Below are 15,695 nucleotides of genomic sequence, written 5' to 3' on the forward strand. Positions count from 1 at the left end.
CGGGGTCCTGGGATCAGGCCCCACATCGGCTCTCTGCTCAGCAGGGAGGCTGCTTCCCCTCCTCTCTCTATGCCTGCCTCTCTGCCTATTTGTGATCTCTGTCAAATAAATAAATAAAATCTTAAAAAAAAAAAAAAAGACACTCTCTCCTTTGGGGTGTCTGGGTGGCTCAGTCACTTAAGCTTTAGAACCTTAAAAAAAAAAAGAAGAAGAAGACTCTCCCTCACGAAGAAAGGGGGGATATCTGGGCGGCACAGTCAGTTGACTGTGATACAGTCATGACCATTTGGCTCAGGTCATAATCTCAGGATTGTGAGATTGAGCCCTGCATCAGGCTCTGCACTCCATGGGGAGTCTGCTTGAGATTCTCTCTCTCCCTCTCCTTCTGCCCCCACCCCTGGGTGTGCATGTGCTTTTGCTTAGTCTCTAAATCAATCGATCAGTCTTAAACAAATTCCAGCTTTGGTCAATGGGAGCCCCTTCAAGCTGGCTTCTGTGGCTTTCTGACACCTCCCTATTATTGTTTTGAGCACTTTCTTGCTTTCTGGTACAAGATATTCTAAGCCATTATGCTTAAAATATTAAGCATTTCTTCAGGGATCCCTGGTTCCTTTAAATGGGGAATCGTGTTTAGAAATGAAGATCTTAGTGCTAGGTGTGTTCATTGCTATTGGAAGTAGATGTTTAACCCACTGCACCATCAGGCACTCCCAAATTTGGAAAATTCTAAGCAACAAAAGAAATTATGATAGTAATGGCTTTTAACCAGTTGAATAATGCAAAAATTCACAAATCCATTTTGGCATAAACAAATGGGGGAGAAAAAAGTTCTTTATTACAGTAAAATGCCAGCAAATAAATGTAGAAGGAATAACAGAATTAGCAAATTACCATTTGGCAACCATCATAGTAATAATGACTGCATCAGGCAGAATAATCTGTGGATGTAAAAACTAGTGGGTGAAAATCTGATAAATCACATAATCTCAGAGCGTCTCCCCACAAGAGCTTATTAATCACAAGGGGAAAAAGTAGTGACTTTATCGTGGAGAGTGAGGGACATACCCACAACCAACACACTGTGTTCAAAACTTGTTTAGTTTCTTGGGGGCGCCTGGGTGGTGCAGTCGATTCAGCATCCGACTCTTGGTTTTGGCTCAGGTCATGATCTCAGGGTGGTGAGATCGAACCATGCTCAGCGAGGAGTCGGCTTGAGTTTCTCTCCCCCTCTCCTTCTGCTCCACCCCACCACTGTGCTTGCTTGTGTTCTCTTTCAAATACATAAATCTTTGAAAAAAATTAAAACTTGTTTACTTTTTTCTCTTTAGTATGGTTATACTGTTCATTTTAGTTCATTTGTTTCTATTTTTATTCTTAGGTTTTTTTCCACCATCCTTGTTGATTTACTTATTCAGCTTGTTTATTTTTGACTTTGTAAAACACTGACATGCTTCCCAAAGTCAGAACTATTCTGAGGTATAGTCAGAAATGTCATTCTCCCCCCATGCCTAGCCCATTCCCAGCCTCCTGGCATCCTTCCTTTTCTTCACCATCTGTAGATAACCAATCTCACTATTTTCTGATTTATCCTTCCTGTGTTTCCTTTTGCACAAATGGGCACATATGTCTGCTCTCTTATTTCTCCTTTCTTACATCAAAGAATAGTTGACTGTAGTCTTTTGAACTGTTTTTTCTGTTTAACAATGTGTCATGGAAACCACCCCATTGTGTGGATGGGCCATAGTGTACTCAACCATTCTCCTAGACAGGCACTTTGTTCCCAGTATTTTGCAGTTATAAACTATGTACCTCTTTATGCACGTTTCTGAAGGTGGCCTAAACTTATACATGGTGTTTAAGATGATTAAAACTTTAGTAAGGAGAATGAATATTCAGAAGGATCCCCTAGAGATATTTCTGATTTTTTTTTTTTTAATCTTATATATTTATTTGAGGGGGAGTGAGAGAGATGATGAGAGCACGATGAGCAGGGGCAAGGGGAGAGGGAGAGGCAGGCTCTCCGCTGAGCGGGGAGCTTAATGCAGGGCTCAATCCCGGGACTAGAGATCATGACCTGGGCCAAAGGCACACGCTAAACCAACTGAGCCACCAAGGTGCCCCATTTTTTTTTTTTTTTTTAAGATTTTATTTATTTGAGAGAGAGACAGAGTGTGTGAGGGATAGAGGGAAAAGCCAACTCCCCACTAAGTGCAGAGCCCCACTTGGGGCTCAGTCCCAGGACCCTGAGATGACTTGAAGTCATATGCTTACCTGACCAAGCCACCCAGGTGCCCCTGCTTCTCTATTTTTTACTTTAATTAACTAATTAAAGGGAGAGGGGGAGAGAGAATCTTAAGGAGGCTCATGCCCAGCGTGGAGCCTGACCTCGGTTTTGATCTCACAACTTGAGCATGACCTGAGTTGAAATCAAGTGTCAGGCAGACACTTAACCCACTGAGCCAGCCAGGCCCCCCAACAACTTTTTATTTTATTTTTTAATCTGAGATACTTCTGATGCGTTCTCAGCTAAATATACAGAAGAATTGAGTATGTTCAAAATCTTACCACACTCTTTTAAATTGTTTTTGTTTTGTGACTTATATGTTCTAGACTGTTTTGAAGTAAGAAAATGTTTATTTGGGTTTTTGTGTTCTAATTATGAGATAAAAATCTTATTCAGCCATGAAGTGTTAATATTTTAGTTATATGGAGGGTACTTTTTTCCTAGGCTAAACTGTGAAAATGCAGTCCTCCAAGAAACTTTGAAAGTAAAAACAGAAGAAATTAAAATGCTCAAGTCAGAAAATGCACGTAAGTAAAGAGTGATAGTTTGATGATTCTTTAAAAATATTATGTTAGATAATTTTTATTATTTATTTATTTAAAAGATTTTATTTATTTATTTGACAGACAGAGATCACAAATAGGCAGAGAGGCAGGCAGAGAGAAAGGAAGGGAAGCAGGCTCCCTGGCAAGCAGAGAACCTGATGCGGGGCTCGATCCCAGGACCCTGGGATCATGACCTGAGCCAAAGGCAGAGGCTTTAACCCACTGAGCCACCCAGGCGCCCCAGAAGATCATTTTTAAATAGAGTGTTCTACGTTAAGAACATACATACTGATAGACACGGTGCTATTATTTTGAAGTAATATAATTTAAGGATGATAGATATGCATCTTTTAGGGTGTGTGCAATTTAAAAAAAATTTTAGGTGAAATTCAATTAACAAAATTAAACTAAACATTCAAAAGTACATAATTCATTAATACCCACAATGTTTGCAACCATCTAGTTCCAAAAGATTTTCATCACTCCAAAATAAGACCCTATATCCACTAAGTATTTTTCCCCATTCCCCCTTTATCTTGTAGTTTTTATACTCAATATAAAACAAAACTGTAGAGCATGTTGAGGAAACTTAGTAGGTATATGTTTTATTGGAACATTAGTAGGAAACGTATGTAACTCTGTAATTAAACATTTTCTCTCAAAAATATCTTCTGTGGGGGCACCTGAGTGGCTCAGTGGGTTAAAGCCTCTGCCTTCGGCTCGGGTCATGATCCCAGGGTCCTGGGATCAAGCCCCACCTCGGGCCCTCTGCTCCGCAGGGAGCCTGCTTCCTCCTCTCTCTCTGCCTTCCTCTCTGCCTACTTGTGATTTCTGTCTGTCAAATAAATAAATAAAATCTTTTTTAAAAAAATCTTCTGTGACTTTATTGCTAAAATTAATATTCTTAATTTTTCAATATGACACATTAAAAACTTGAAATTTTTTACATGTATGCTTATACATATACACCCATTATATGTGATGAGCCACTTTATGACAAAAGCTAATAGAATAGTAAGGTGTCTTAAGAATATTAAGATGGCGTCAACTTTTTATAAAATTTTAAGAAATGTTGGTTCTTCCTTTTTTTTTGGTTCTTCCTTCTTTGTAGAAGCTTTTAAATTAGTGGCTTGAAAGGGACAAAGTTCTAAATCAGGTCATGGGCCTGTGAGGGGCACTTTCTGTTGTTCAGTAAGTGAACTGTGGTAGATTTCTCCTTGTTAGGTTAGTTCAGGACGCAAGTTGCCCATAGCCACATCCTCTCCCCCTCTACCATCTCACCCTGCAATAAGAGAGGGAAAGTTACTATTTCCTCTTCAGTAGAGAGAAGGATGCTTCTAGTTCTAAATGTTTGTTTGAGAGCCTCTTGTGAAAACTAATAGAAGTCCGATAGAGTTTGTGTAGGTGGTACATCATCTGATTGTCTTACTATACAGCAAGTGCAAATAAGTTGCATTTCTATGTTCTCTTTGAAAATCCTGCAAATTTTCTTTGAGGAAATGAAGACCAGACTCTGGTGGCAAAATTAAGATACTTCAACGTTAAAAATAGTAATATTCCATCTAGTGTTACCTATGTATTATCTCACTTGATAATTTTTTCCTGGATGGGGCCAGATGTAGTAGGCAATGTCTGTGTATATGCATTGCTTGTAAGAAGTGAGTGTGGGGGGAAAAAAATTAAAAAAAAAAAAAAAAAAGGAGCGAGTGTATGATGTTGGTATAACTCAGGTGAGGCTGGAGTTAAATTTCATAACTAACACTCTTCCTTGGCCCTTCCTAGTTTTAAATCAACAGTATTTGGAGGCCCTCGCCATGCTTGATGTCAAACAGCAGATGGTGGCTCTGGAAAACGTGTGCCACGGTAAAAGTGGTTTTACAGAGGTTTCAGGTCTTGAGGTGGGTAAACAGGTTTGAAAGTTGAACAAGAGGGAAATTTTCTACTTTCCTTTTCCCCATCACCATCTGCTCCGCGTTCTAGAATAGCACTATCCTTAGCAATTTTCAAGTGAGGGAAGAGAGGCCCATCGGGTTCTTTACTGGCACCAGGCATGTCCATGCATTATATTCTTGGACACTAGAAGATGTGCTGGCCACCTCCTGCCCCTTTTAGTTCTTACTTTTATAGTTTTAGCAGAAGCTGTGTTAGCTATGTCTCATGTTACATGATGACAGGTATTTTTTAGAAGTGGAAGGATGAAAAAAAAAAAAAAAGTGGAAGGATGATTATTCTCCTGGCATATTTTAAGTCATTTCATCATTTCTGAGCATGCACCTCTCTCTGGTGGGAACTGGTAGGAGTAGATGCTGGGCAGCAGGACCAAGCTCAGTCACAAGAAATAACACATGGTGGGTGTTAATACTTTCTTCATTAGTTCAGGTTGCTGCCAGGGATACAGAACTATAGAAAACTGATACCCACTTAAAGGTTTTAGAGAAGGAAAAGCAGCAAGGTAGAATTCCTTTGTTTTGTTCCAAGTAATAACATTGTTTCCTCATTTGTAATTTTCACTTGGATCCTGAAATCCTTGTCTCAGCTTTCTTCTATTTTTTTCTTTCCAGGTTCTTTGAATTAGATGCTTGAATAGAAATGTGCATGTGTGTGTGTGCCCTTATGTTTGTGTGTGCAGCTAAGCAATATGACACTTAGTAATGGGAGTAATGCTTTTGGATTTAAAGCTTGCTGTCCTCGGAGCCTGCCTTTGCCATGGCCCTGGAGGGAGTCCCTGCGCCTGTGCCAAAATGGCAGCATCTGCTCGCAATATGCTTCTTAAGCTCAAACAGGAGGTACTGTATTATCAAAACACTAAATAATTGGTTTTGTTTCTCTCGTAATAGAATAAAGGAAAATATCTGCAATAATTATCTTCATTTTAGTCGTCATTGGCTATGGAACTTATTCTTAAGTTTTATGTGATACAATTAACTTATAAACTAGATTCTATTTACACGGTTCTAAAATAATACTTGGCCTGATATGGTGTCAACATGAAGTTGTTTGACTAAGTCTGTACTAAATTTATATTTCTTTTCTCTATAAATGGCCCTAAAAATTACTATACTACACACTCTTGCTTAAAATCACTAGGATCCATAACTCTGATAAATGGGGAGATAAACATGAAGCTCATTAGAAAAGCAGCAAGATACAGTGGAAGGAACCTTTGTACCAGCCAGACCTAAGTTTGAGTCTTAGCTCTAGAATTTTCTAGGTGTGTGGGTTTAACATATGTTAAACAGAGAGTAATAACTAGTTACTGGGCTCTTGCAATGATATAGAGGAAGCAGACATTTAATGTTTAGCATAGTGCCATGCAGGTGCCTGGCATTTAATCAAATGACATTTGCCATTGTTGTTAGTTTTAATAACAAATACAGAACATGGACCATAATTTTAAACATTTTACCTTTATTGAAGTGTGGAATTTTAAGTCTTCAGATATAGGAAAAATAAGAGTTAAACATATGTAATTCATTAACAAAAGTATACAATTACACAGATCAGAGTCAGGGTCAGCTATGGCAGGAATGTAAAAGACGATACTCATAATTATTTTCAGTGTTTGGAATGGCCCAAGGTAGTACTGAGATGCAGCCTTTGGCATCCTCCTTTCTTACTCTTTGGGCAGGACACACACAGGGCTGTCTAGGGTAATATGGTGAGGTCCAAGAAATGGATTAACAAGGAATGGTCAGGTACCACGAGTAAAACTTCTGGTAATTTAACTCAGAGAGGGCAGCTACTATAGAGGGGAATTAGCAAGTACTAATTAGTTTAAGCAGATGGACTAGATCAGACACTAGACCCATGCTAGGCAGGGAGACTACATTTGCTAATCTGATTCAGCATTCAGGAAAGAATTGTTACATTTTGCCTCTAACACCTCTCAAACTTTTTTTCAAAACTAGCTGGGGCTTTTGCAGAAGAGTAAAGAAGAAGCTTACATAATGGCAGATGCATTCAGAATTGCATTTGAGCAACAATTAATGAGGAAAAATGACCAGGCACTGAGATTGACACAAATGGATAAAATGTATAAAAAAGGAACAAAATGGATAAATTGGAAGCACCTTAAAGAGGATGGTAAATATGAATTATAATGGCAATAATGAGGTGTAATTTTACTTGTTTCTGGTTATAATCAAAGTTGATTAAGCACAGTTAATGCAATGGATAATATAATTGAAATATCACAAGATAGTTGTGATTTATTCCAGTATTTAGTAACTACGGAAGAATGGGGAGACTGGATGTTACATATGCAGAGGAGGTAATAGGATCACTGAAATCTTAAAATAACAATCTCTCTCTCTCTCTTTTTTTTTTTTAACTAATCATCTGTCTCATTTAAACAAGACCATGTTTTGTGGGAAAACTTTGTAAAAGTGCCAGTTGATTAAAGGGAAACTGCCTAGGAAGTAATAATGAAAATACTAAAACCCAACATTAAATGTATCTAATTAAACTTTGTTGAAATGTGTGATTCTAAAGAGATATTGAGGGATAGAGGAAAAGTCTTAAGTTGGAAATATTAATACTCATAAAAATGAAACAGAAGTTAAGGTTTAGTTTTGGTTCACAAACCTAGCAAAGTTCATGGCCGTTTTTTAGTACTGTTGTACTAGAGGAAACAAAGTGTATGAAAATGGCATCAAAGAATAAAATTACAGTTGAAGTATATCACCCAATATAATCAAATTAGCTATTACTTTTTTAGAAATCTTAGTTTCTCTAAGTATGTCAGTATGTTTTTATCAGAATTATTCAATGCAACTCCTAGCGCTTTAATTTAAAATTCCAATTAAATTCCAATTTTAAATCTTTTATTAGTCAAGGGAGATTACAGTGAAGTTTATAAGTTTAAATGTTTTAATATTAAAATCATGAGATGACTATATTTCTAAATATTTTTAATATGTCAAAATCCATAATCCTAATTCTACTTTCTCTCATTTTCAGATGAATTGGGGTAATAAGAATCTTATAATATTAAAAATCAAACTTTTAATAATAATCTATTGTGTTTAAAATTTTTTTTTCAGTAGTATATATTCCTAATAGCAACACTTAATGTGATATTTTAGCTTCATTAACTAAACTTTACCTGTCTCTTTGCTGAAATGGTAAAGTGTTAAGCTTACAGGAGTAATAAAAATAGAACCAGTAAACAAGTATGAAAGTAGACAGAAGAAGTTCATAAGAGTCACATATTTAGATTTTTCATCAGGGAGAAGTCAGGGCAACACAGGAAAACATATTTCTCAACATTCATTCTTAAAGAGGCATTCCACACTGTCCTGAAATTAGTTTCTAAGCATTTTTTGATTTGAGACTTACAGAGGAAATCACTGAGCTGGCTAATATAATGTCTAAGTCTGGCTCAAGGGAGGTGATTCTGCCAGAAAAATAAGCAAATATAGTCCATATACTTAGGCTTTTAGGAATCGATGGAAAGTCTTAGGAGTATCTGTCAAGGACAACAAATGTGTAGGTGATCTTCAGGCACCTCTTCTAAATTAGTCTCTTGACAGCCAACAGGACTGCTAAATTTCCAAAGATACTGTCTTTAAGAACAGCCTTGGTGTTTTGTGATGCAAAGTGAAGGAAAATCCCTTTGAAGTCTGATTTTAACTGCTTGTTTTGATGGAAGGTAAGGAGGAAAGTTAGGGGAGAAAGAAAATGAACGGAAAGCATGGTTAATCTTACAAAAGCCTGCCACATTCTGTCACCTGGCATAGAAGACACCCCCCCCACCAAGTGTGCATGCAAGTTGGCCACAAGGATAATTAGTGGTAGGTAGAAAAAGCTGTTTTTTTTCTAAGAGGTAAATTCATATACATTCAGCACTTGAGTATATATATTCTTTCATATTCCAGAACTTCTGCCTTTCTTAGCTAATAGGAACCTCAAGAACTTTCCTATAAAAAATATGATTTGATAGGTATAGCTCCTGATGTTTTCCATTAAGACCCTGAAGAGACTGGAAGCAGAATTTAAAATAACTGGTTCATCCCAGAAAGGCCTTCACAAGTCCATACAAGTGTCAGTAGCTCTGTCAGTTTTTTAGTGATAAGACTGATTTTATTCATGTTTTTCAATAATCTGAAAAGGTACAGGATAACTGTAACAGGTCATTTTCTTGTATGTGGTCAACACGTTAAGAAGGCATCAACTTTTGTCATTGATATGCAGCTCAGATAAGTTCTGAGAGACAGGTTATAAGCATATTTCTTTTTTTTAGACTGCAAATAGAGATTCATCCACTCATCACAGCTGATGAGCACATCAGCTTGTCTGGCTTTTCTCCTTTTGCCCCAGTTGCTGGAGGAAGAGGTCATGAGTGAGCTCCAGTCACTGTGGTTTATCAGGATTGGGTGTAAAGAGAAGTGTCTCTTATCTGTTCTCTGTTTTCCGTTAGACCATTTGCAGAGCATTCCAAAGGCATTCTTGATGTTTTCTTTGTGTAAATCCGTGATTTTTGTACCATCTGCTATAAAACTGCATCCTTTCTATGAAGAACATCATCAGTGTACAGATTTCAGGATATAGACTTTAAAACATTATGTCTGTACCTGGGCTAGTTTTCACAACTGTGCTGTTATTTTTTAATTGTGATAAAATAAATACATAAAATTTTACCATTTTAACCATTCTTAAATGGTATTAACTACATTCACATTGTTTTATAACCATCACAACCATCTATCTCTACAACTTTATCTTTTCATCCTCCCAAACAGAAACTTTACCCATTAAACACTAACTGCCCACTCCCTTCTCCCAGCATCCCCCTCTGCTCTATTATTTAATGGCACAACAAATTCTGAGGCATAGGTACTATTATTCTAGAAGTGAGGAAACAAAGCTCAGAGACCTTGTCCAAGGTCATTTAGAAAGTGGTTAAATGAGGGTTCAAGTCCAGGTCTTTCTGCTCTAAAACAGAATTTGCAGGGTTCAGAGGCCATGTTTTGTTGGGTGTGCACAGTGTTCTCAAATAACAGGGGTAAGTGGCTGACATTTAACACTGGGAGATTTTACATACAAAACTGGATTGCTGCCTCCTCTGGAAGGCTGCTGTTAATGTGGACTGCATGCTGTCCGGAGGAGCAGCAGTACAACGAGATGGGAGTGGCAAGCAGGGCATTGTTCTGGGTCCTCAGACTGTGGCCCTCTCAACCTCCATTTGCCATCCTGGCTCTAAAGTCTGGGTTCCCCTCCCAGTACACTGTGATGCCTGACTCACTAGAGGCCTTCTGAAGAGAACCACCTCCTGACTGATTTACAAATGAATTATCCTTGGTTCATACTTACCTCTATTCCTAGAACTATATTAGTTGAGTGTCTTTATATTTCAGTTGGATTTGCATGTTCAATTTTAGGATTACCATCACAAGGAAATAAGAAGACCTTAGGGCAGAAACTGCTGCAGATGCTCCCTTCAGAAAACAATTCTAAGAAGACCCATGACCAGAATAACCCTCAGGAAGTCTTTAAGATGCTAACAGAGTTGGTTAGTATATTTGTTTTCCTTTTGTTACAGGTTGTGGTTAAGTTAATCTTTCTGCTTCCTATTAATTCAACTTTTTAAAAAATGTAATTCTTTAATACTCTGTACTTGCCTTTTATGCCCTTTTCCCAGCTGATGTACCATCCTCCAGTTTTGATCTTCATCTTAAATTCCCTGCATGCTCTTCCCATTTCTCCCATTCATGTTCTTCCTGTACAAGTTTAAAGCTTCACCTCTGAAAAGAGGGGGCTCCCCTGTAATTAACTGCAGGCACCTCTGTCATCTGCATGTATGTATACAATCCACGCCATTCAGGAATTTTTAAGGTGTACAAGGCAACTTTCTCACACATTATATCCTGTAATCATCACTACAACCCTGAAAATCAGTCCTATTATCCCCATTTCATATATAACTAAACTAGAAGACTCATGCTATAGGAACATACTTATCTATAGAAGTGTTCAAGTTATTTATCCTCATATAAATATATAAAAACAATTTCACATAAATAACTTCAACATTCTCTTGCAGAGGTAAGTACATGTTAATATTAATACACACATATATACACACATCATGTATATGTTTTCCCCTCTCTTTCTTCAGATGATCTACAAAAGCTTCAGCAGAAGGAATACTGCTTTCTGTTCTTACTTTAAAAAAATTCCTGTAATGTGTAGCATATTATCTGGCAATCAGTAGATACCTAATTATTTACATTGAAGATAGAACATTTTGAGAAAAATTCTTCTGACTATAGCTCTATATTCTGTGATTTACTGACTAATGGGTATATTTGTATTTAATCTTTAAAAAAAAGATTTATTTAGAGAGAGAGCATGTGTACAAGTTGGGGGAGGGGCAGAGGGAGAGAGAATCTCCAGCAGACTCCCCAGTAAGCACGATGAACCCTGAATGGGGGGCTCGGCTAGATCTCATGACCCTGAGATTGTGACCCAAGCTGAAACCAAGACTCAGATGCTTAAATGACTGAGCCACCCAGGCACCCCTAACTGATATAATTTTAATTTTTGTATGCGCAGTTGAATGATAAAGAAGAAGCTCTGGCTCATCAAAGAAAAGTTAGTTACATGCTTGCTCGGGCACTGGAAGAGAAAGACACCACCTCAAATAAGAGTAAGGGACAAAGTCCTGTGAAAGACAATTTTCCATTAAAAAACTGCTGGGGGAAATCTTCAGAATTCCCTGAACAGCATGATCCTATATATTCAAGTGTTCAAATTTTAAATTCTGCGGGCTGCATTTGTTCAATCCAGCACCTTCACAGAGATCAAAACTGCACAAGAACTCTCAAAAGATCCTATTCTTTGCCATCAAATATCATGTTTTGAAAATAAACCAGGTGAAATCAGAACCAAGAGCTGTTTCTATCAAGAGACTTTAAAAAAGGACTGTATAAATGTTGCTTCATCTTCAGAAGTCATATATTTTCTGGGTCTTTCTAAGTTTTAGAAAGCAGCTTAAATACTCAAAACATTTTCTACAAGATATTAGTATTGTGCTGACATATTTTATAAATTACATTACTATACCTTATGAAATTTCCAGTATTTGCCAACATCTTAAAAACAACAAAAAAGTGATTTTTGAGAAAAACAAAGTTATTTAACTACTTAGATTGACTACAGGGATCTTTGGCTTAAGTAACAATATAAATTAATCCTCTAAGAAGTAACAATGTCTAGGAATAACTAAATGTTAATTTTTGGAACACATATATCTTGTTTTATTGTATTTTTTCACGATTTTTCATGTGCCACAGAAAGTTTAGTAATCTCCTTAACTTCAATTAAAAAGTTATTATGGTGGGACTTTGGCAGAGTATATTCAAAACGTTGTTAGTTACCTTTATAGCTTCCTTTTTTGTTGGTGTGTGGGGACACGTTGTGAATGCCAATTCTAGCAGTCACACCATTCTGATTTAAGGTCTTGGTTTTGATGCTGAATTTTAAGCCATTTAATTTTTTTTCTTTCTATAAGTGTTATATAGTAAAGATCTTTAATACTTTCTGGGAATGTTGCGATATTAACATCACAGTTATGTCAAAGGAAATATATTACTTTATCAGAAGTTTTAATAAAACTTTTATCTAATTACGATCTCTATTAAAAAAGATACATACGTGGCTTGGCTACATTAAATACTACTTAAGTAGATGAGGTAACAACAGGGTAAAATAAGGTAACAGCAGTAAGTATAAACCATTTATTGTTGTATTAAAGCAACATCATTTAGTTGGAATTAATAAATATTAATAAAAGATAAAAACCTGGCAAATAAATTTTGAAAAAAGGAGTAATGAGGAACTGTTACTAGACATTAAAAGTGCATTGTCCTGATAGTAATATAAAGCTACCTTATTTAAAACAATGTGGTACAAGCAGATCAATGGAACAGGATAAAGACCATACACAGATTTAATACATGTAGTGATTTAATATGAAATAAAAGGTAAGAAAAGGAACTGTTCACCAATACCAAAATTGGAAGTGTAAAAAAAAAAATAAAATAAAAAGGTTCTTTTTTAATGTGCGTGTGTAAATACACATGTGTATATATAAAATGCAAATTCATATAAATTGATAAAACTTGGAAAACTCCAACAGCAAAGAATCTAAATCAACAGTTTACAAAAGGGATTATATATGGCTAGTCAATGTGAGGAACTATTCAACCACAGTAGAAATTTAAAAAATGTAAATTAGAATGAGATACCAAATTAGCAAAGATCACAAAGGTTATTTGAGTGCTAGAAATGATGAAGTGAAACAGAGCCTTTCATACAATGTCAATAACTATATATATTTGAGACCCTGCATTCAATCTTAGGGGGTATATACTCAAATGAAACTGCCAGATCATATGAAAATGCTCTTTAAAAATTTTTAAGGAAAGGCCACAGTTTTCCATAGCAGAGACACCATTTTACATTCCAACCAAAAATGCACAAGGGTCCTAATTTCTCCACCTCCTCACCATCACTTGTTACCTTCTGGGATTTTTTTTTTTTTTTTTTTTTTTTTTTTTTGGATAGTAGAGATCCTAACAGGTATGAAGTGATATCTCATTGTGGTTTTGACTTGCATTTCCCTAATGATTAGTGACATTGAGCACCTTTTCATGTGCTTATTGGCCATTTCTACATCATCTTTGGTGAAATGTCTATTCAAGTCCTTTGCCCATTTTTTAATATAATTTTTTTTATTGTTGAGCTATCTTTTATCAGATATATGATTTGGAAATAATTTCTATTGTTCTTTGCACTCCGTGCTTATCACTCCCTTGATAGACATTTCATTTTATTTTATTTTTTTAAAGATTTTATTTTATTTGTCAGAGAGAGAGAGAGAGTGAGCACTGACAGACGGAGGCAGAGGGAGAAGCAGGCTCCCTGCCGAGCAAGGAGCCCAATGTGGGACTCGATCCCAGGACACTGGGATCATGACCTGAGCCGAAGGCAGCTGCTTAACCAACTGAGCCACCCAGGCATCCCCTTGATAGACATTTTAAATTTTGATGTAATCTATTTTGTCTTTTTAAAGAAAACAGAGTTTTCTCTCTTGTAGCAGACAAGGAAACCAAACAGATTCTAAGCATAGCTGTTGGCTTACAGATGGGAGAATGCCATGTGACAAGGCATGTGGACTGCTTAAGAAGCTGGGAAAGGCCCTTGGCTAACAGCTAATCAGGACAGGAAGCATGTGCATTAAAATTACATGAAATGAATGAGCTTAGAAGCCAATTCCTCCCTAGAAACTCAGAAAAGAGCCCCGTTCAACTGACACCTTGATTTGGACCTATGCAAGAAACACAGCTAGGCCAGGTCAGACATCTGGCTTACAGAAGTGTGAGCTAGTACATTTGTGTTACTTTAAGGTGCTATACTTATGGTAATTTTTATATAACACAAGAAAAATAATCCATAAAGCATGAATATGTAGTGTTATATATATATTTTTATATATTAAACAGATATTAAGCTAGATTTATGTGTATTAACATGGAAGGGATTTTAAAAGTTTTGAGTAAAAGAAATTATGAGATGTACAGTCTATCACTCATAAAATATTAACAATATGGTATATTACTACATGAATTTTTATAAAATAGCAGTTTAAAATCATGGAAGGACACACTCATTTCCTGAGAGTCACTCTCCTTTTGGGAAAGTAAAAAGGAAAAGAATGGAATGACATATTAAAGGGAGCTCAATTTCATTTGTAATTTTTTCTTTCTTTCCTATTTTGCATATCAACATTTGTTAGCTCTAGGTAGCAGGTATATGCAACATTTCTACTACTGCCTCTGTTTTTGAATACTACCCCTGCTACTACATATCTGTGATGCTATGTGGGCCAACTCACCAAAGTAACTGATGATTATTTTTATTAAGGTTTCCTTAATGCATTTTCAATTCCACACTTCCAAGAATTGAACTTAATCTCACTTTTGCACTCTCATCAGAAAAATCAGAATTAAGTTTGTTTTAAAATACATTTAATAAAAATAATCCAGTTTTACATATTTTACATGTGTGGAGTATTTACAAATTCCTTCTACAGCATTTACTTAATGTTTACTATTTCTCCATTATTTGCTTTTTTGACTATTTCTTTCAGTAGTAAAATACTGTCCAGTGATCTCTGTAACTAAAAAATTAGCTTCTTGGGTAATCCTCCTAGGTGAAAAAAAAATGAGGTGGTTCACATTTAATCTTACGGCAATTCTAACTAGTCACTGCATTCCAACTACATTCATTTTACTTGCTTTGGTTTGCTAATAAAACTTACTTAACATTAAGCATACAATATATCAATAAAAACTTAAAAGAAAATAAGGTACATACTGGTAAGTTCTCGCAACTCTGAGGTATACTCAAAAGTGCCCATATCCTTTTAAAAAGCTTGATTTAATTATTTTCAGTGGAAACAAATATTGCTAAAATACCACATTCTCTACCACACTTATGAAATAGCTCACAATCTACATTTCTTAGCTGCCCCTCGGTTACTAGCTATATACTACCTACTTGGTAGTTTTCTGAATTAATTTCATTTCTTATGAAAATGGAAGTTTTACCTTGTTCCAAGGCCTGTGTTCTCTTCCGTTTCGTTGCTACAACTGGATTTGACTGCTCCTTTAAAGTTTCCAACGGACAGTTTGGTCTTGGCAGCTGACATCCAGGTGTTGGCCCTGGCCGATTACTGAAATACTTAGTTTTCAATGCCTTGAAAAACGGAAGATACCAAGGTAAGTAGGGTTTTAAGTGATTATCTGAACTGTTTTTAAGAAAATCTAACTTCCAGAATTGTTGGGAATATTAAAAACACTATG

At 36.2% G+C, this 15,695-nt stretch overlaps 2 protein-coding genes across 11 annotated transcripts in view; one reads left to right on the forward strand and one right to left on the reverse strand.

The window, feature by feature from the left end:
• CCDC125 (coiled-coil domain containing 125) overlaps positions 1-15,695 on the forward strand; it is a 34,316-nt gene that overhangs the window by 15,206 nt on the left and 3,415 nt on the right. Inside the window, exons 7-12 of one of the 2 annotated variants that reach the window (XM_080803926.1) lie at positions 2,729-2,811; positions 4,612-4,727; positions 5,508-5,615; positions 6,738-6,912; positions 10,209-10,339; positions 11,383-12,887. In XM_080803926.1, the coding sequence (XP_080660052.1) occupies positions 2,729-2,811; positions 4,612-4,727; positions 5,508-5,615; positions 6,738-6,912; positions 10,209-10,339; positions 11,383-11,691 (922 nt within the window). In that variant the 3' untranslated portion in view covers positions 11,692-12,887. Of the gene's footprint in view, positions 1-2,728; positions 2,812-4,611; positions 4,728-5,507; positions 5,616-6,737; positions 6,913-10,208; positions 10,340-11,382; positions 12,888-15,695 lie in introns of those variants that run through there. The other variant, XM_080803925.1, reaches the window with a different exon arrangement.
• The window catches only part of CDK7 (cyclin dependent kinase 7), a 40,340-nt gene continuing 32,519 nt past the window's right edge, over positions 7,875-15,695 (reverse strand). For 5 of the 9 annotated variants that reach the window (XM_080803928.1, XM_080803934.1, XM_080803932.1 and 2 more), the window contains 2 exons: positions 15,441-15,588; positions 13,571-15,039 (listed from right to left, as the gene is read on the reverse strand). In XM_080803928.1, coding sequence (XP_080660054.1) covers positions 15,011-15,039; positions 15,441-15,588 — 177 coding nt within the window. In that variant the 3' untranslated portion in view covers positions 13,571-15,010. Of the gene's footprint in view, positions 10,572-13,570; positions 15,040-15,440; positions 15,589-15,695 lie in introns of those variants that run through there. The other 4 variants (XM_080803931.1, XM_080803927.1, XM_080803929.1 and 1 more) reach the window with 3 other exon arrangements.

This window comes from Martes martes (assembly GCF_963455335.1).
Source record: "Martes martes genome assembly, chromosome: 5".
Lineage (NCBI taxonomy): Eukaryota > Metazoa > Chordata > Mammalia > Carnivora > Mustelidae > Martes > Martes martes.